Source organism: Musa acuminata, chromosome BXJ1-10 (assembly GCF_036884655.1).
Source record: "Musa acuminata AAA Group cultivar baxijiao chromosome BXJ1-10, Cavendish_Baxijiao_AAA, whole genome shotgun sequence".
Lineage (NCBI taxonomy): Eukaryota > Viridiplantae > Streptophyta > Magnoliopsida > Zingiberales > Musaceae > Musa > Musa acuminata.
In genome coordinates, this window is record NC_088336.1 from 22483719 (window position 1) to 22505342 (window position 21624).

At 39.0% G+C, this 21624-nt stretch overlaps 3 protein-coding genes across 7 annotated transcripts; all 3 read right to left on the bottom strand.

The window, feature by feature from the left end:
- Positions 1–1120: 1120 nt before the first annotated feature.
- LOC135595530 (probable WRKY transcription factor 4) lies at positions 1121–7173 on the bottom strand. Its single transcript, XM_065086557.1, has 4 exons — positions 6451–7173; positions 4316–5016; positions 4097–4237; positions 1121–1730 (listed from the first exon to the last, which is right to left on the bottom strand). Exons 1-4 carry the CDS (start codon positions 6949–6951, stop codon positions 1454–1456), a joined length of 1620 nt encoding a protein of 539 aa, XP_064942629.1. The 5' UTR covers positions 6952–7173; the 3' UTR covers positions 1121–1453.
- Positions 7174–7980: 807 nt separating this feature from the next.
- Positions 7981–13168, bottom strand: LOC135595532 (uncharacterized). The gene is made up of 4 exons (XM_065086561.1): positions 12875–13168; positions 12576–12698; positions 8580–8763; positions 7981–8339 (listed from the first exon to the last, which is right to left on the bottom strand). The coding sequence occupies exons 1-3, from the start codon at positions 13119–13121 to the stop codon at positions 8609–8611; spliced, it is 525 nt and encodes a 174-aa protein (XP_064942633.1). The 5' UTR covers positions 13122–13168; the 3' UTR covers positions 7981–8339; positions 8580–8608.
- A 632-nt stretch (positions 13169–13800) lies between these two features.
- LOC135595531 (eukaryotic translation initiation factor 5A-2-like) lies at positions 13801–20905 on the bottom strand. 5 transcript variants are annotated; one of them, XR_010480418.1, is made up of 8 exons: positions 20201–20905; positions 18380–19389; positions 17878–18239; positions 17619–17742; positions 17125–17320; positions 16906–17004; positions 16066–16188; positions 15958–15987 (listed from the first exon to the last, which is right to left on the bottom strand). XR_010480418.1 is itself a non-coding variant. In XM_065086560.1 (6 exons), exons 2-6 carry the CDS (start codon positions 17739–17741, stop codon positions 14083–14085), a joined length of 480 nt encoding a protein of 159 aa, XP_064942632.1. In that variant the 5' UTR covers positions 17742–17750; positions 17878–18150; the 3' UTR covers positions 13801–14082. The 5 variants fall into 5 exon arrangements, 3 of the variants coding, with proteins under 3 accessions (XP_064942632.1, XP_064942631.1, XP_064942630.1); XR_010480416.1 differs by having other exon boundaries at positions 16906–17320; XM_065086560.1 differs by lacking the exons at positions 16906–17004; positions 17125–17320; positions 18380–19389; positions 20201–20905 and adding exons at positions 13801–14184; positions 15775–15849 and having other exon boundaries at positions 15931–15987; positions 17619–17750; positions 17878–18150.
- Between the last annotated feature and the right edge of the window lie 719 nt (positions 20906–21624).

Genomic DNA, 21624 nt, shown 5'->3' on the forward strand with positions numbered 1-21624 from the left:
GTTGTTGTTGTTGTTGTTGTTGCTATATTTGATCACTGCCATCATTCCATCTAAAGGCTCAAGTCTTGAGAGGAGATTCTGTATGATTTGACAGCCTTAACACTGAATTGCTCATCAGTCTTCTGCATAGGCTTTAAGATCTTACTGGCCGACAACAACAACATACTTAGTAGTGTTCTTCTTTTATTGTTTCGAAGAAGAAATGGCAGCTGAAGTTGGACAGTAGTAGTCTGGAGGAGCTCAAGTCATGTGATGCTAAGTAGAACAGGTCGTATGGTTTCTCGAGTCCAACCCCTACTTTTTCACGTGAACAGTGTAAAAAAGTCCAAACTATTAAAAGACTCTCATCTTCCGATCTTTTGTTATTGTTATACTATTGCTATTATATTGTTGCATGAAATTTTTGATGTGAGTTTAATGCTATCTGTATTGGATATCATCTATATACATCACATGACACACCAAACTTACCTATAATAATATATGAAATCTTGTTATTTCACTGGTTTTCTGGAACAGTATATTTGATTGTTTTTGTCTTTTGATGTAGCGTCCTATTTCACAGAGATATCTGTGTCCTGACAACCAAATCACCAATTGCTCGACAAGTTGTAGTGGATGATTGTTTCTTATCCAAATCTCATACTTGTCGATGCTGCAGATGTCCCAACAACAACTGGTGGCAAGCTCATGGAGAAACAAAGATGCAAAGATGGATGAGCAGGAAAAAGAAGGATGCAAAGATCCCACCACCCAATCATGTCAGCTACCTCAGTGGTATGCTAGTTGTTGTATGGCCATTGCCAACTAGCTCACAAAGACAACAGCTGGGTGAAAGTGAATGATGAACCTGTGAACCATTGAATAATCTCATCCAGAAAAAGGAGAACAACCCTCAATTGATGGAAGAAAAGAAAAGGCAAAAAGCTTGGGTTAGCACACCATGTGAGAGAAAGCATGGTTTCTCCATTCATGTTGAACAATTTTGCTCATGCTTATTTGGTCTCATCAAAATCTAAGTAGCATTAGTCTCATTGTTACAATGAAAAGAATATGATTAAAACAGGTCTAATCGTTCTGCTTTATTAGCCAAAACAATAGCTACAGAGTGTGGAAGCCATTACTGAATCATGTACTCTTGTATTTCACACAGAAGAGAACAATACACACTTTGTTGTTCATGGTGATGTATATGCAAACAAATTTTATTAAAAACCTTTTTGGGAGCTAAAATGAATACAGAGATTGAATAATATCACCAAGGACATTACCAGATAATGTAGGAGGATGGCCTTCTAATTAACAGCCCCGCCAAATGAAGACCCTTCCACATCTGATAAGTCTGAGATTACTGCTGGCTTGTTGGTGTATTATCTATCCATCAGTAAATCCACTTAATACAGTATACTGTCGCATGAGCTTCGGTTCAGATCTTGAAGCAAATTCCAATAAACTAAGTGATCTCATGTTCTTCTTTAAGCTGCAAAACTGCAACTGGTCGCTGATCGTTATTTCTGAAGTTGGTGGTCCTAAAGAAGCCTTGGTTATTAGATTGCACAGTGCTGGAAGCGGCACCAGCTCCTGCCATGTTATGACTGCTGTTCCTAGCAAAGGGCACATCATGATTATGTTTCCCCTCGTATGTTGTTACGACTGCTTTGGGGTCTGTTGCAGCTCTTTCAATATGCTTCCTGACATTGCATCCGTGATAAGTGCATTTGTAATAGCTCCTGCACATTGAGATGAGATATATCAAGTTCTGCATGGCATATGCTATAAAATACATTTAACCAAAGATGTAAGATTAAAAGTGAACAAGAACTTTAGACAAATTCCACAACATTAAGATCTTACGATAAAAATGAACATCATCATGATGACAACGCTTGAGCAAGCACAAAACACGCATGTATATAAGTTTAGTCAGGAGATCACAATTCTAGGACCGATGATTTTGATTTTCTAAAACCAGGAACCAAAATCAAATTGGCAAGGGTCAGTTTTGGAATCGGAACCAGAAGTTCTGATTATGGTTCTAGTTCGAACCAGCATTTTTTTTTTTATTTAAAAAATAATATTTTTTAAATAATAAAAAAATTTAAAATTATGAAAATGGTGGTTTGACCCGAAACCAAAACCGACGGTTCCAGTTTTCCAAACCTAGGATCCGAAACTGAACCACCCAGGATAATTCCAGTTCAATTTAGAACCGACGAACCATAAGGTCGGTTCAGTTTCGATTCAAACCGATCCATGGTCCGGCCTATACAGTTTTTTTATCATGATAGTGTAGTCTCTTGAATATGAAGCCAGATTTTTCAATTCAATCAAACTCACTTGTGTTAGGTCTTAGTTTGCCAGTTTCTCACTAGGAAAATTCTATCATATTTATTGAAGTACCATTATTAACTCGTTTTTATCAAATAAAAAAGTAAATATTGACTTTGGCACTTCCGTCAGGTTCATGCTGATTCTTCAATTGACCATCATTTAGGATTTAGAGTATGTTTATTCGGTTTTAAGATGCAAATGTGTTTCTTAGAAGGAAGATCAACACCATTTAGCTTGTTGAACATTCAAAATTCTGTAGCCAAATAAAATTCTAGATGAGAGGAAATCCTCAAGTTGGTGCCAAAGTGCTATATTATTTTTCACCAAAAATAAAAAAAAAGAGTATTATGTCATAAAGACAAGTCACTTGGTAAAAAAAAGTAAAAAAGTCAAAACGAATAAGCCACTTTGGATCGAAATAATTTTAACTAAAGGCAAATTACCCTCTGTCAGTGACCCAGAATAGTCTGAAAATGGGTTTAATAGTCTGGATTACGTCCAGAGCACTATATACTTAGTTCAATTAGCTCAAAAGCGAAATATGGCAAGTTTACACAACATCTACCCCAGAATAGTTTATGAACAATGAGAAATTATAGCTTCACAGATACTATTTGTTGCAGTTTGCACAATAGCAGGTTCATGATATTATATCTCGGTTGATCAAGACCGACAATAGCAGCACAGTAAATTGTGACTTGTCAAGTCTTTAGTCTCATACCGAGTATTTATTGTCATGTTTATGATTTATGTCATTACCATCCTAAATGACCACCTAGGCACTTGAGGAGAAAATCAACATTGCATAGACCTGTATATGAAGAAAAGCATATTGAAGTGCCTAGTTCATTGAGAAGGCCAAATGGAGATAAAAATGACATATAGATAAAGAATAACTTGAAAAGGAAATGTAGAAGTTCGAAAGAAACCTTGAAATCATAAAAAGATGTACATCTGTATTGTAATATCACTCGATAGTGGAATGGTAAAATTGAAGTCCGGTAAGTACCTGGCATGGGATGGCATGAGAGTGTGTGAACAAGATAACGATCGGATGTGAACCCTTGGTCCTACGTCCAGTATGCACCATGTTTTACAGAGTAAATGAAGCAATCCACTATAGGAAAAATACTTGAGGACATAGGCTAGACTGTGATAGAATAGTATCAGAAGAATCGGCCGTAATGACATGATAATTGTGTAGTCTATGCATCCAGGTCTATCATATACAAATAGAATCCTGGTACAGTGGATATAGGACATTGTCTTATTACTACATTGATGAAAATGACAGTAGTAGGGTGGATTTTTTTATTGTGAGATCCTTGGCCTTAATAATCTAGTGCTTTTTCTCTCCTTAATAAATACCTCATGTGCATAAATCACTATACAAAGGTTTGTCATGCCAATTGGCACATGTTGAAACATACCATGATCAAAAAGTCAGCAGACTCCATATATACCCATGCCAAAGGCACCGATATATAGCTAGGCCAACTATCGGCTTGTGCCTGCTAGCACAAGAGTGTATTGACCAGCATCATGCAACTGTACCATGATGCAATCTTTCCCATGGCGTGCCACAAGGTGCCATGAATTTGCAATTCAACACTAATAACAATATGCAGTGCACATTTTCATGAATTTTGAATATGAGGATAAAATCTCAAATGTCAAGAAAGAAGGCTTCAATCAGCATATGCCATACAAACAACTGCAACTTTGTCAAAGAAAAATAGTAGAAAATTGTTAGACTAGGTCCTACCTTGGATTGGGATTTCCTTTCACAACTTTCTGCCCATACTTGCGCCACCTATAACCATCATCCAAAAGATCAACCTCGCTTGTTGTCTGCACAACAACCTTAGGTTCTGTTGATGTTGTTTGTGAAGAAACTGACACACTCCTATCAAACAGCAGAAATTTTCTCGTGAAATAAAAAAATTTATAAGAATGATAATTTTAATATATTCTTACTGCTTACATTCTTTTGGCATCAGCATCGTGACCATCCCTTCCATCTTTCTGAATTTCAGATGCTTCTTCCCTATCACATGAACCAGATAATTGTTGAGGTGCACTGTAATCAGATTCTCTATCTCTTTTGGAAGATGAAGTAGCAACAGTCATGCCACTTGATCTCCTGAGATTCCCAAGATGACCATGAGAAGCTGATTCAGATGTAGTAGGATTGTTGACACTTTCAGTAATCCCATTTGACCCACTGTGAAAAATACCATCTTCCTTGGATCGCTTATTTAGTACAGGACGTTTATGATTATGCTGACCCTTATAAATTATCTCAGTTATTTGACCATCTAAAGAATGTTCTACCTTTTTCTTGACTGGACAATTTGAATGACTGCATTTGTAGTAGCTCCGAGGATATTCACTGCCTTTTACCATTTTCTGGCCATATTTTCGCCAATTATAGCCATCATCTGCAGGTTTATCAACTGTTATGGCCATAGGCTGAGATATTTGATCAGAATGAGGGACTCCAGCAGATTCATATGCAGTACTGTTTGGCTTTAGAGTAGAAATCTCCTGGATTGGATGTTGTGATGATGAAGTTGCCACAAATGTGGATGGGTATTCTGCCTGACTCAGCATGAAGTACTGAGAATGAGATGGCTGGGCTGTGACTTGAGCTAGAGCCTCTTGATGAGACACTCCAAAGGTACCCTGTCAATATCCGAATTGGATGTGATGAAACCAATAATAGGAGTTGTTATGGACCATGGAGTTCTATATAACCAAACTCTGACAGAAGAGCAAATGCACCATGATATTTGACTAAGACCTCATTTCTAGGGACAACCCTGAGGTGACTTGCACTTGACTAGAATGGAAAGACAATATGTAAATAGTTTAGTACAAAGAGTAATCTCTTTATTCTCTAAAGCAAGACAGTTTATTGGGGAGTACACTAATTTGTGGGCTGGTAGGTGCATGACTGAAAAGACTGCAAGAGAGAGAGAAAGTTCTCTTAACCTATATAAACTAACTCCACAATCTAATAAGAAAATCGTCATTGGTTAGGGTGTGACACACCAGTGTTTCCCATATCGAATATGGGAGTAGAATTGAATTAGTTTAGAAGACTAAGATAAATCTATCATATTAACTTGGAACCATTGGTTCAATCTATCAAGTCAATACTGACCTAAAATTTGATAGTGTCTAGAGAAACATTATCCATGGATAGGACTAGAGGCATATCATGTCGTGAAGTTGGGTTAGACCACACGTGCATCCACTGATATCAGTCCGGGTTGATGTATTTTAGATCAGTGATGTAGGTCTATCAAGTTAATGTGTCAGTTATCTCATTGGATCAGATCTTCACATAGGGTACAACAAAAATCAGTTATAATTAAAACTGAAACACATAATAAAATTTACTAATGGAGGTTTAAAACGAGTTAAAAATGAAGCCATGAAGATTTTTAGCTTAAACTAGAACTTCACAATAAGTCAAACTTCACTCTTGAAACTTTTCAAAGCATGAAATATGAGTCCCAATTTAGTCAAGGTCAATCATGTTTCTTGCTACTAGTTGTTACCCCTACTACATCATGCTCGATCATGCCAATACCCAGCACAGGAATCAGGGTTGAATTCCATTCTGCCAAATACATTAAAGTATCTTATTCACAAATCCTCGACACTATTTTCAACCCATAGTCGGTATGTTCGGTAAGCAGAGCAGTTTTAAGACCAACTTGAAATAGTCTGATATTGACAATAATTTAACTTGATAGGAAACAGGATCTAGTGACTTGCTATTTGTGTTTCACCACAGATTCTTTGTCAAAGTAAATAAAATCTAATCCATTTGGTCTGCTGCAAAAATAGAAATATTTCTTATTTGGTAACAAGATCCCTTGTCTCGAGAGATACCAAAAGGTGTAATCTTACAACAAGCAACACAACATCAACGCATCAAGCTTGTTAACTCAAACGCCAAATCAAAGAAAAATATCATTTCCATCAGCCAAAAATTTATTCCTCCTTCCCAGGATAATTATTGCTATCATTGAAAGAGCAGCAAGAACAAAAATCAAGTTCAAATTGCTACGAAATCAGAAATTAAGATCGAAATTTATGAACCCATACCAGGCCGGACGAGAAGAACCCGGGAGAATCCAGCAAGCTCGCGGGGCTTAATCCTGGAGGAATCGCGAACGCCTGCGTCTGGCTCACTGCCAGGCTCGCCGGCCGGTTCTGCCCCAACCGAACCAATCCACTTCCGCCGCCTCCGTCACTACCTCCGCTTCCTCTCTCCGTCCCGCCGTCTTCCGAGCCACTCTCCATCACCTTCTCCTTCTCTTCGGTGATCCCCGCCGGCCTCCTCGCCGCCGACGCCGGAGAATTCATAGCTCCGACGAGCAGCTGAGTGAAGGAGCGGCACTCGGACTCGGGATCGTCCGCGAAGAAGCTCGACACCAGCGTCAACGGGCCGGGGCTGACCTCCGGGATGCCGCCGCCATGGAAGAGGCTCTCCAGTGCAGAGCGGGGTGGAAGCGTTATGGTGGGCCGCGGCGGCTTCCCTGCTCCAGCCGCAGCAGACGTCCCGTCTCCTCCACCTGCCCCTCCGCCCGCGCCGCTCTCCGCCATCCGCCTACCGAAACCAACCTCTCCCGTCCTCCTACGGCGTTCGATTCCCGGCAGAAAGGGAGCTTAATCTAATTCCTTGACTTCTTATTCTCCTCCTTTTACTTGCGAATTTTCTCTCTTTATTTTGGCTTCTTTTTCTTACATTTTGAGAAGAAAACACGCGACACACATTGAAGGATATAAACTCCCTCCAAATTTGAAGAAAAAAGGAACGTTGACTTTTCGGATGGTTCGATCGGCGCTTGCCAAGAGATATAATACCGCATCTAATGACTAAATTGTCCCCGTCTCTCCTCGACATTCCCAGTCCAGCCTACATCGTGTGGATTCACAATGGACCACGTCCGGCAATTCTAGGGTTCGAGGTGCGACCCAAGTCGACCCCGTACAATAATTAAGTGGCTCAAGCTTCACCAAATTGTACCAACTGGGACCCAAATTGACAAGAACTACTCTCCTAAGTACTTGAATCGATCCGAAACCTGACTCATATACTTGTGATTTCATCACGAAATCTCGTGCCTTGGTGTGTGGTTGTTTTCGGTCCAATTAGGGGAAGTTGGGTCAACTGCGAGACTTTGCCATGTATGGGGGCGGAGTTAGTATTGCAGCTCATCAACCAATGCGGAGTACGCTACTAACTCACCTAACCAGAAATAGCATCCGATGACTTGCGGCGATGAGAGTCTTCGCATTTCGCTCATCGTCTGCTTTCTTCCCGACCGACCGCTTTAAATTGAGTGCTTCCTGTCGTCGCTTTGTCAACGGAGGTAGATACACTTCACCTGCTCACACACGAAAATAAATGCACAACGCCACCACCTTGAAGTGAGATGATGGGCTTTCTTTTTTATCTGGTGAGGACTGAGGCTGCATCCACATCTGTCTTTACCACTGTCGTGCTCATATAGCTTGGGGATGAGGATTTTTGTGGTCACAACCGTCGGTGTCAATCGTTCATTTTAAATGAACATAATGACAATGTGAAAAATACATGCCCAAGATCAATTTAAGTTAGTGGTCCAGAAATAAATACAATGACACCTCGAAAATTTAGTATTGCCGGAAATCTCGTGTACTGGGTCTAACAACAAGTGCAACATGATGCTCGAGTGCTTGCGAGGGAGAAAAGAGCTGTAGATCAATCTGTCATAAGACCTAGGCAAACACCCTAGGGGGTCAAAGCAAATACATATCATGATGTTTGAGGTTTAATGCCGACGGTGAAAGCCCAAATGAAATGACATGTTTCATAATTGGAAGTCCTAATGACTCGCCTTGTCGACAGACAAGTACCTTGCTTGAACACCACACAAGCTCCAAAGGGGATAAGGAGCGGAGAGGGTCGCAGATATCATGCATATCCCAGTTTTGATGAACATTTTAACCTGCATTTAGGAAGCAAAATCTCAAAATTAGTACAGCCAAGAGCAAATGGATCACATGCGCATGTTACCAGTGTCAATTGCCACAGATGATTGATAAAGCTCAATGATCAGATTGTTCTAAGCAATTAGTTTGTCATTCAAGTTACCAAAAATTAAACCATAGTTTTTTTTTTTTTTAGGTTCGGAATGGCAGTTCATCACACAAATGTTTCATTGTACTGCAGAGAAATAAGGGGGTACCAGATGGATGAGGCATTCATGATAGCATATCATTGGTTTTCCTTGTATGGCAGTTCACAAGCAGCCAACGGGTTCTTCAACTTCACTTTCCCCAGCATTTCTGCTACAGTTCTGCAACGACATTGATTGCCTGGTCGAATAACATCCCCATAGGCAGCCATCTCGATGATATCGAGCTCCTTGTCTGCAAGATATATTTCATGTGCTAAGTTAAAATCCACCAACATAAGAGCATATCAGGATTCAAGGGCTGAATGCAACAAATTGTTCGATATCATCCACCACGTGGAACTTACTGCTAAGACAAGTGTAATCACTACAATGATAAGCTGTAGCAACAATGATGACAATAAACTCTATAGGTCACCTTAGGCATGATGTAATCACTAAGACAACTCTCATCAATTGTGAGCCATGTTGGTTCTCAGGTTACTGTTACTCATACAAAAGAATAAATTAAATACTAAATGCAGTAGAAAATGTTGTTGAGGTAGAAACCCTACTGTTTCCAATGTTTCTTCAATTTGGTAGATATTTTATTTCCTGAAAAGTATATAAATTGGAAAAGCCACAATGGATTGCTGATTCCTATTTTTGGCCTCATAATATTTGTAACAGGAATAAAAAAAATGCTATATTATTTTTATTTGCAACAAGTAATAGAAATCACTACAGCATGGACGAATATTTCCATTGTCATCAACATTCCTTCTGGTCTAATGTCTTTCATAAATTAAATTAAAATACTAGGGTGCTGAAGAAAATCACAGAAGTTTCAGAGCCATAATTCTAGTACGTGTACAATAGTTCATGGTGTAACACATTCGCACATCAGATACAGAAGCCTAACTCCATCTCATCTGTATATGAGATCTAAAAGAGGCAACTGGAGACAAAAGACTTTTGATTTGGGGTGAAAGCCACCACGTTGAATCATACTTCTATTTAGTGAAAGTCTCCCTAATCCTCATCTCCAATGAATGTAGACCTATCCACTGAACTTACATGTATCTGTGTTATGTGCAGTTTCTCTACTTCCCATCCTCTCATTCCATTTATTATCTAGGGAGACCTGATCTTGTTACCATGCCAAAAAGAAAATCTAATTCTCTCCTTGAGTCTAAAACTAATCTTCTTACAAAAAAAAAAAAGTGAAACCCACATATAAAAACGAAAGTAGTGGTTGTACATGCCCAGCCTTTTAGGCAGCTGATAACCTAAACTATCAGACCTGGCAGAGATAGCTCTTAAAAATAGCTCCTGATAAACCAATAATGGGATATCCTATGCTGTTCATGCTGAACTGCTCTAAGATTTTTATGACACAGGCTAACAGCTCATTTGGGATACTTGCAGTCAATTAGAAAATGTCTGTATTGTTGATATATATAATGTACATACTACATACAATAAGTTCCTACTCATCATGTTTTTGCACAGGGTAAGTGATGAAAACAGGATTCAAGCCCAGGACCTTACAATAAACTGTCAAATCTTTATCTACTAAGCTAACTGGCATCTTCCCTAGTTATCAAATTATTAAACTTAAATACATGCATGTTTGTATTCTTGGACTTTATGATGGCCATGTACAGTGAAGAAATGCAAGCTCTTCAGATGACTTGGAGTCTTTGACACCAAGGTAATGTTTGAAGCAACTTTACTTTAGCACAAAAGTTCACCCTTATTATCTTTCGTTGATATTAAACTCTTAAACTCAAGAATCAGTCACTATCAACAATGTCACCCTCCTAGCCCAACATTCCTCTTTGATGATGACACCCTGTCCAAGACAATACCATCAGTTCAGCTTTCGAGTATCAATTACCTTTATTGGGAGTGAGTACATGCAACATAAGTCATGAAAATCCAAAATTTTGACATTATGATTCAAAGCCTCATAAAAGCTCAACAGGCACAAGCACCTATATTTCCCCTTGCAGCCTTTGGCCATGTTCCATCTTTGATCTCTTCAAGTTACCTTTCATGCTCAACACATTATGAGAATGTGAAGGTTACCTATGGATACATCAATGGCAACCACAAAGGTAATGATCACCCTTCCAATCCTTGGGTGACATGATTAGAAAATTTCTCCATCGAATTCATTAACTAAGAAAATTTAATCTATGCTAAGCCATAATTTGACCAATAAATATCCAGACTCACAAAGTAAAGCAAGTTTCAATGTTTGACACCACCTATAACTGTGAGCTTCATAATGAATATCCAAATTTGTACTGTGTATATACCAAGACATCCATAATCTTTTCAACAAAAATTTTCTGAGATGGTTTTCTCTAAGAGCAATACATAAACGGGTTTATCACTGGTTGCAGTTCTCAATTGTAAAAAAAAGAAATGAGATTTGTCCATGGGAGCAGTCTAGGACCCAAAACTATAGTTTTTTTTTTTTTTATAAAAGTTAACTATTAGAAAATAACAAGGAAAAGGCCCTAAGAAAGCTTCATTTGACATAGAATATTACTTCCATGCAACATAGAATACATGTAATCTTGTAGCATGAGAAATTTATGCTAGTGGGAAAACCATATTAAATGAGATTGGTATATTAAACTTAAGCATAAAGTTATTCTCAGAAATGGACAACTTGGGTATATATGTAATACAAATGTTTTTGCCTGACTTTAGATTGATATAAGCAATGACTTTGATGTGCTATCTTATTACACTCATCTTACACAAAAATGAATTTTATGTGTTATCATCTGACACTCATCTTAACAAAAGTTATATAATGATAAATACACAATGATGTACTTGAATAAATTCTTGTTACAGAAGCTTATCTTTTTAGTTTGATTAGCACATGAAATTAGTGGATTCCACCATCATCTACGACTTAAAAGAAATGAACGCTGTGCAAACTATACAAACTCAAAATGACTAGGACACTCAATATGACTCTTCAAATCGAAGTTCTTTGAGAACAATGTTTAATTGCGAATGAGTAGAACCTCATGGAAAAATAAATCTCGTATGAAATGCATAGTATGCAGTAAAATAAAGACAAATTAATGCACAAAATATTCAATATTAATATTATTTATAACATGTACAATGAGAGAGAGAGAGAGAGAGAGAGAGAGAGAAACAACAAGAGAACAGGTGGCATACTTGCTAACAAGTTTGCAAGCTACAAGGCCTTACAAGCATGGTCCAAACAACCAACAAAGAGGAAGGTAAATATACCTCAAATTGGGTCCAGATAGGACCAATTATCTATTCAATAATAAGTGCAAATCAAAAAGGCTAACCAACCAAAGAGAATGGGCATGTGAATCAACATATAATATAGATCAACAAAACAAATATTAATCCATACGTCCAACAGCAAGATGTACTTGATCCAAGTTTGATTCTATGCACCAGCCAGATCCAATATCATATAAGAAGCCTTCTAATAACAACCAATATAATATATATAATAGTTTTAATAAAGAATTTTGATCTGAACGATATACTTTTCTGTGTTTCAAACTTGCTCTTACAAAAGTAATGTGGAAAGGATTGAAAAATTAACAAAAATTAGTGATGAAGAGATCTATGATAAATAAAGGATAAATTGAATGGGATAGCCTTTAACATCTATCAATAACTAATCAAATATGACATACGTTGGAGATACGAAAGTCTCATGCATGTTTCAAACTAAATAAAAAGAAGATGAAAACTGTATCTGGCTGTAACTTTTTCACTGTAGTCGTTCGGTCTTTTACTTAAAGGTAGATGCTTCCACACCATCCATGTAACTTTTGGCATCTTTTGTTTAAAAACTCAGTTATTCTTGTCATAATATCCGAAACCTCTATTATCATTGTTACCTAAAAGAGTTCGACTATGTCATCATCAAAATTCAACGAGTTTGAATTTTTCGTTACCATAAAAATCATCCACGACAAAAACATAGATTTTGAAGGAACTTCTTGGAGCATGATAACAAAACAATCGCGTGTAGATGGAAGAAAACAGCACCGGTGAACTTGACGTCACATGAGAAACCTTCCAGTTCTGCTTTGTCCACCAATTGCTTATCCGACTTCAACCTGTTCACTCTCGTCTGCAGAATTTGGCAGTTCTCCGCAGTTGTATCCCCACCTACATCAAGGTAATAAATTATAAGAAGAGTAGGTTCAAGAAACGACAAGTCTCAAAACACGATTTTGATGGCAACACGAAAAAACCACAGCCGAAGAAGGCAAACTCTCTTTTCACCAAGCTCTCTCTCAAAATAGAAATTTCCTCAAAGACTGCCGACGACGCATCAGGATCACCTTTGGAGAAGGGGATGATGTGGTCGTACTCGTAGCAAATGCATCCGTGGCAATTCCAGAAGCGCTTGCATACGACGTTGCCGGCGGGGTCCTTGCGCCACCGCTCGGGGTGGCGGCCGGGCACCACCTCCGCCTTCTGCCAGCACAGAGCCTTGGCCTTGGCGTCGAAGACCCTCGGCCGATCCCTCTCCTTGCCCCCTTCCTCATCGCTTTCGCGACGAGGCCGAGGAGGCGACGGAATGCTCATCCCTCCGCCCCCAACGGCGCTCTCGAACTCTCCCACGAATCGACTAGTCTTGCTTTATGATGTTCTGGGTTTAGGCTTTTCCATCCTGAGAAGATCCAAGTTCAACCAGGACCCAAAATTGACTGAGCCCATGATTTGGTCACATCTATTTCGAGTAATATTTTTATCCGATTACTTTTACATTGGCCATAGCTTGCAAACTTGATCGATATACGAATTGAAATACTATCTGGAGTTTGCCTCCTGCGATTTTTTTTACTTGGTATCGCGGCAACATAATGCCAGAATAACAATTATTTGGACTTTAATCTAAATATACAAATTGCAATCTACATCCAAAGAGTAACTTAAATACTCCAAATCTTAGTCCATGAGACCAATACCGGATCTCCGTAATTTTCTCTCCAATCGGCTACCTTACCCAGGGATAAATGTAATTCTATCTCCACATCATAGCCAGAGTATGTCTACAGTTGGACTAGCGAGGTGCATTAACAGAAACAAGTGAGCAAGGCAAACCATAAAGGTGGAATTGATCTCACGAGCCAATACCACCTATAGTTGATATATCTATGAATCGGAAGAGCATTTTGATGTGATGAAAAAGACAATGATGGGATACGTACTATCTGAGATCATTCAAAACGACAATGCCAAAACAAACCTAAGACATAAACAATTAAAAGGCAAAGAATAAAGAGAGATATTTAACATAAATGCCAACACTGTAAACATGTGTACAGCTTTTGACAGCATATGGTTGGAGAAAGCATGTCCTCGAGTCAAATATAGCGGAACACCATATCAAGTTATCATACGTTGCACTTTTGTTTATGGGGGCAACAGCCCGATCAAACGGATTAAAGTCTTATGATATATAGGCATATATATCTTCTTGAGTTCACACACGGCTCCACAATGCTCTTACAGATCCACTGCCCCGAAAACCAAAGCCAGCAGATTACTTAGGACCAATGTCCTTCAATGCGCAAATCTGCTCTTCACCCATTGCAGACATGACAGTCACCACCAGGTCCTTCCCTTCGCCGAAACCTTCTTTAAGCTGCACCAACCATAGAGATATTCAAATTAGCACATCTTAGTTTTTAAAAAAAACCACACTTTGTGTCGCAAAGAAGGAACAGGCCGCAAATGATTTACAAAGTAATGAAGCAATAGGTGTGAGTAGCTTGCAGGAACATGCAATAAAGGATAATTAATATAAACAAGGCTTTTCAATATTGAAACTGCTGCAGACTTATATTAAGGGAATGATCGCTTGACTACTGATTAGATCGATTGACTACTGACTAGATATCGAAAGTGCTGATTAGATCGATTGACTACTGACTAGATATCGACGTCAATGCTCCCCGAGAATTCTAGAGAGACCATTGGTATAACACCCACAATGGAAACCATAGTTCTAGTGATCAAGCAAAATGTAGAGATATACTTCAACAGTGAACTAAGTTTAGCCTATTTCCACAAAAGACCTGCACACTAGTGTTGATCAGAAAAAAACCTGAATAGACACGTAAGTTGCACACATGATACATTGAAATAAATCTGCTTGAACTGAGAACATTCTTGACCTTGAAAAAGACCAAGCATTTTGCTTAAATCACTACTTGCAGTAATTTTCAAGCTCAATCATAGTGGGTGCACCCATCGATCTCTGTTCTAGATAAATACAAATCCTACTGTTTCTGATTGCTCATCCAGTTCAAGGGGACCCATGTCACATATATAATTCATATCCCACCAGAAGTTCATTGTCATAACTATAATTGTATATATACTATTCAGAGAGTTAGCACGTGGCACACATTTGTCATTAACCTATACATTTTTAAAAAAAATAAAATTTGGAGAATCTGAAGCAAAAGATCACTGCAGAACCACGACTGAGAAAAAAGTTTAAGAAAAACAAGAATTATTTCTTATTGTGCTATTATGCCATATACCTCAGACATCCCTATGAAGTACACCAAATCACAAAAAAACTGTCCTAAAAATGACTAAGCCCAGTTGTCCGAGCATAGACACTTACCAATTTGAAGTTTGATTAACCTTTTTATATACATTGCTAAAAGTGTGTTCCAAATATTTATTTTTCCAGAGCAAACAATCAAGTACAACAAAATCATATCATATGCCTAAGGTATCAAGTCATCCTAATAGAACAGAAGGGTCAATTAAATAAGAAGTTCATTGGTTGATGTTTTTTATCCTTATCTAATATATTTTTATTTTAAATATTCTCTATTTTTATGTCTCAAATCATATAGACAATTAATCAAAGATGCCCAGAAACAGTATACAAAATGTAACAAAATTTGTTCTTTACCCATGTTAATTGCCTCCTAAGGTCAAGTTGCAAATTTTAACACAGTTACAAGTTTGTATAGGACATATGGTTTGACTATAAATCGACAAGGGTGGAAAAAAGATGCAGGAGACTGAGAGATACACAGAGGCCAACTGAGCTGTCCACCATAATCTCCCTGCTTTACCAAATCAGAGCTACACACTAGTCAACTCTAAGAATCTATGAGAAATGTAAACAAAGTTAATATAAGTAGAAGAAAAAAAAAGATAAGACAGTTGCATGCACACAATAAGTAGAAGCAAATACATCTAGTGCAATAACCTGAGTAAGAAGTGTTTCATCAGTGGGAAGTCTCAGATCATCCTTTGTGTTACCATTTTCAGTCAACAGACTAACCTGACACATGCGACAGAGTCAAACATATAAGTTCAATAAACTAACCAAAAATGAAAATAACATCATATCTACAGATCATACAAAACCATCCTCTGAGATGTCAATAAGTTGATAGTCGGTACGTGTGACATGGGGAACCTGCAAAACCAATGAAAAAACAATGTTGAGAAACTACACGCATATATATTCACCCATGGAAACTAAAAAATAACTTACATCACAGTTGTGAGATGACGGAACAATATCTTCAAGCTTCTTGCCATTGAATATATCAATGGCAACAAAGTGGCATTTTGCATGGCCATGCTTTCCAGTTTTGGAGGTTGAAACTTCTACAACCTAGTAGAGCAATTACAGAATTTGTATCAAACAGTGGCACATAAATTAAAAAAAGGTCCACATGCTTAAATTAAATAAACATATCATGCAATCACTTGTTCCAACTTACTGAGAAGCAATAACGATTTTTGGCAGATTAGATTGATCCTTTTCTTTCATTTAGTTTTGATAGGCAAAGTTATAAAGAAGTATACTAAGCACATACATTTGGCCACTTTAATGGTCAACTTAAACACCATGTCTAAGATCACATAAACACAGGTGAGGCTTGAAATGAATATTCAGGGGGAGATAACTATCAGTGGATTCTACTCAAGATACAACTACAAAGATCAAGTTAACCTGATAACATTTATTTTATAAGCTAATTAAAAATTGAAAAAAGCATTTGATAGGCATTTTTCCTTGTCATGAAGTGTCTATAGAATTGAGATATTAAATAAATCAATGAGAGATAAAATGTGAAGAAAATGTATCATCATGGAAAATTTATTAGAGGTGATTTAAAGATTCTAGAATAAAAATGATTATTCCAACATTATCATCAAAATATCACAGATATGCAAAAAAAGAATATTTCATCTTTTCATTGCAAGGATGACCTAATATTACAAAATTAAAACAAACTTTTGCAAAAAAGAACATAAATAGAAGTTCCCACATCCAACAACAGTTAAGAACTCTTTTGGGATCAAGAGGTTGATGGCCTAAACTTACAGAAGACACACAGATGGGCTGTTTTTGCACCTCCAAGCCAGGGCGATAACCCCACTAAAAGACGTCCCAGAACATTTCTACTATTCTATTATTTTCACACTAAAGAACATGATAAAAAATATTAGATGAAATACAGGAAAAAAGATTGGCTGATTCAAGATGTGTTCAAGAAATATTTCTAAGAAATATTGCAATAGAACATATTATGCTACTGCTTACTGCACAAGTAGCTGAAGCAATCAACGTTTGTCATTCAGTGATCTTCATTTACAGGACCGGATCCAAATGCAAAGCTTTGGAATCGTATACTATGCGTTGACTCTCAAAACAAGGCTTCCTTGTAAACAGTGAAACTTGCATGAAACCATTAGCCCTAATGAGACCTCAACTCCTCTGAGAAGGATCCCCAGAAGTCCTATCATCAACAAACATAAAGATCCAGATCTATCTAATAGATACAATAAACTAAGATTCAATAGATCTATAAATAAACCACGCAAATAAAAAACATCAATGGTTGCGACAATTACTCAGAAATGTACAAAACTCGGAAAATCAATCAAAATGTCATTAAAAATGGGGAAGCCCCAACAAAACTCGTCTCCTGACCAATTAGCGTAGGATGAAATCCATCAAACAGTCAAAATTTTTCACCAAAGCAACAGGAACCAATGAACATAAAACAGACTAGGTCAGATCGGATCGAGATCAACCTTGCACGGCCTCGCCTTTATGACGATGTACCCATTCTTACGGATAGTTCCGGCCTGCTGCGGATAGGTCTTGGAAGCCCCAGCGTCGGCCTTCGACTCGAAATGATGTTCCTCGTCCGACATGCTGCTTGACTCCGATATCCGTATAGGGAGAAACGAAACGAGATTTAGACCGATCCAGCGATCCAAAAGAAGCAAAAACTTAGATCGGGCGATCCAAAAACAGAAAAAAGAGATCGAAGTGACTAGAGTTTGCTACCCGTATCGATCGTCAGGGAAGAAGCCGGGGAAGCGGTGGTGGCGGAGGTGGCGGCGAGGGGCAGCGGAAGGGCTTAAATAGCGGCACGCCTCGAAAGGGAGGACCGCCCGGATTCCAGCAGCGGCCTAGGGTTTCGATTAAATTCGCCCCTATCCTCGCGTCGCGTCCGCAGCAGATCCAGCCGTCAGATGCGGATGAGCTTTTACGAAGGGCGGGATTTAAGCCTGCCATATTTATGCGTTTGAACATATTGGAGTCGAAGACGCGAGGAATGAGAGCCTCGAGTTTTGCAGTGATGCCAAAAAATATCTCGTTCTCATTAAGCAAATAGATTAGGCTTCGGCAAACCATCGAGTGAAGTCCTGAGATCATAATTGTAAGAATTAGTTTCATTGGTCCAAATAATGTGCAGAATAACTTCGCATGAACATAAATAATAAATCTGAGTTCAAACTCAGCTATTATTTCTTTGCTGCATATATGAACAGCAAACAGTATTCACCAGTTGCAGATCTATTTTTGTTCTTTTTCTTTTCAGGCATTCATCTCCTTGCTGTAGCAACAAACAAATTGCAAATTCAGTTGCAAATTCATACTAGAGCAATAGAACAAATTGCAAATTTCCCTACTAATTTCATAATAGCACAATACTTGTTGAGAATAGCAAAGATTCTCATTATTTTTCCGCAAAGTCGATCTCAAAAAACTAAGTTTGGATGCAAAGCAGTATCTTATAAATCTTGGAAGAATACAGATCTCAGGCTAGAAAGAAAGCAAAACTACTTCCATTTGTTTGCGAGAACTGGAACGGAGAAATCGATGCAGTGAAGAAGGCTTCACAGAGATGACATCGAAAAAAATTCCATTTTCTTCGAGGCGCCGTTGAAGATTGGTGTGGCTGAAGACTATTCCGGGTGGAAGAACACCACCTTTTGGTAAGCTGTCACGGTCGCTCAATACAACAAGAGCACATTGAAGTAGGATGATTGGAGTAGTCACATATCCCACCTCAGGGCCAGATACCCTGGTAATTACCACTGTGTCTGGTTTCCGACCTCTTTGCGAAGCCAGGTTGCCGTCGCTATAGCCATGCCCGATGAACCACATAATGAAAGAAGCACTTCTGACCTCTTCCTCCGTAGGTCCAGTCTTTCTAAACCACCCAAGAGAAAAAACTGATGGAAATTTCAACAGAATTGATCTCCCAAGTGCAAACATTCCAAAGAGCCCAAGGAACAATCCAGTTACTACGAGCCGCAAAATGCCCAGTATAGATTTGGCACAAATCTTCACACTAAAATGGATAGGCTTCACTGTTGACCAGTACAACTTCCTCTTCTCTGCACACTCATCACTTTCGTTGACGCCTGCAAGGCCATGAGGATGCTCTGCTAGTATTGCATGTGTTCTTCGAACAACTGCAGCATCAACGGAAGGTAGCTTTATTGCCCAGAGCCCGAGTGTCTTATTATGTTCGATCAATGGTCCTTTGGCAGGTGGGGGGCCTACAATCTGCAATGTGGGATCTTAGCAGTGCTACCAAAGGCAAAATCATACTGCTCAAATCTACAAGGTTTTTGCTGCCTGTTATTTTTACACAAAGTCTATTGCATGTTTGATCAAAATAATAAACAAAGCAAACATTTGGGCAGAAATTTTGGTTTTAATTCAATCAACAAACTTGTCACCAAAGGTGGACAGAATGTTCTTCACAAATACAATTGCTGCAAATGTGTAGTCTAAAGTTACTAACCACAAAGATGAACCAAAGAAATGAAACAAACTAGTGCCATCATCAAAATCCTAAAGCACAAACAACCATTGTGCATCAAAAGACCTCATTATCAAAAGATTGTAATGAGGGCATGAAATAGAGAGACAAGCATTGCAATCTGAACAGAACATTGAGAAATAACATGGTTACAGATATCAAGAGGATAAATTCAAATTTCTTTAGAACATTGTACAAACAGACTCCAGCTTCAGGGTTCAGAGAACAGATTGAATGTTGCTAGATTACTAGAACCAACTTGGAAGTGGAAGCACAAAGATAAGTGTTTTGTAATGAACAGAAAATATATTATAATGTTCATAGAATCTGTTTTCAGGTGCGACAAGGATCTCCAAAAGGATTCATCATTCATCTAGTGCAGTGGATTGAAGCTAAACACTTGGACAGTTCGACAAATGCAAATCAGAGAAGAAGAATTTGAGATCACACGGGTTAAAAACCAAATCATGACATGCTCAGAAGAAAACAACCCCTTTCTCAGCTAATATTTATAGGTCAGAGATCACATCTATAACGAGGAAGGTTGCTTACCACAGGCCGAGCACTCTTCGGCCTCGACCTCCTGAGATCCAGCAACCGACCCACGTTTGCCATGCCGACAACCGCCGACTCGTACGTTCCGATGTTCAACACGATGCTCCTTTCCGACTCCACGCTCAAATACGCTTCCACCCGGTTCGGCACCGCCGGAGGCACCCACTGCCGGGAATGGAACATGAGCCCCAGCTCCGCCAGAACCGAGTCGAACCCGCAAGCCGAAACCACCAAAGATCCCGCCTTTTCGGCCCGCTCGTGGTACCTGGTCTCCGTCCTCTCGATGAACTCGGGCTCACCTGTGATATCGAGGTAGTCGGTTCCGGCCTCGACGCAGGCGGCGACGACGGGATCGCCGTAGAAGTGGAAAGGGCCGACGCAGTTGAGGATGATCCTGGTGCTGCGACATAGAGCGAGAAGGGAGGTAGGGTCGAAAACGTCGGCGGAGATGAGGGAGAGGGGCGGAGGGGGGGATGCGGCGGCGGCCCATTGAAGGGCTGCGGCCAGCTTGGAGGGGGAGCGGCCGGCGAGGGCGAGGGACCTGAGGGGGCCCGAGGCGGAGGAGAGGAACTTGAGGGCCTCGCGGACGACGTATTTGCCGGTGAATCCGGAGGCTCCAAGGATGATTACGTCGAACTCGCGGGATTTCACCGTTGCTGCCATGAGTTCGATTCCTTCCTCGGGATGGCAAAAACAGGCAGCTTACAGCCTCGGGGAGGAACACGTATGACGAGACTATTTAATATACCGGGAATGCGCTGAAATCAGATCAGCTGTCGGTATCCATGCAGCATCCAGAAAGAACTTGCCACCTACGCAACACCTCTACATGATCTATTGGGACCCGCATAAAGAAAGAGGACCCCAACAGATCCGAAATCCTGTACTCTGGTTTGGATGGGACAGCTGTGAATCCGTCCACATATTTTTGCTCGTGCAATGGTGATTAAGCCAAATTTCTACGTTTTGGTTCGATTGAAGAGGAGAAAAATAAAAAATAAAAAATAAAAAATAAAAAATAAATCAATTGAAGAAATAGTGATTAATTAATTTTTTATGTTTTTCATGAATAATCCTTTTTTTACTCAAACGATTATCAAACTTTTATAATAATACACTCATTAAATCTTTATAAATCAATTTTAATCATATTATTTTACAAAGCATCTAAGAAATATCCCGTAGAATTTTACAATTGGAAAGAAACAAAGTTTGAAACCCTATACAAAATGATATACTTGCAATGAACTATGTGAAAGAGAGGAAAACATAGGCGAAGTCAGCTATTTTAAACATGAGGCATAAAAATATGAAAGAGACAAAAACATGAGGCTAAATCAGCTAATTTAAACAACTTTATCCTGAATTGATCATCTTCTTCCCTGGTATATAATATGTTTCATTTATAAAGATAAATATCA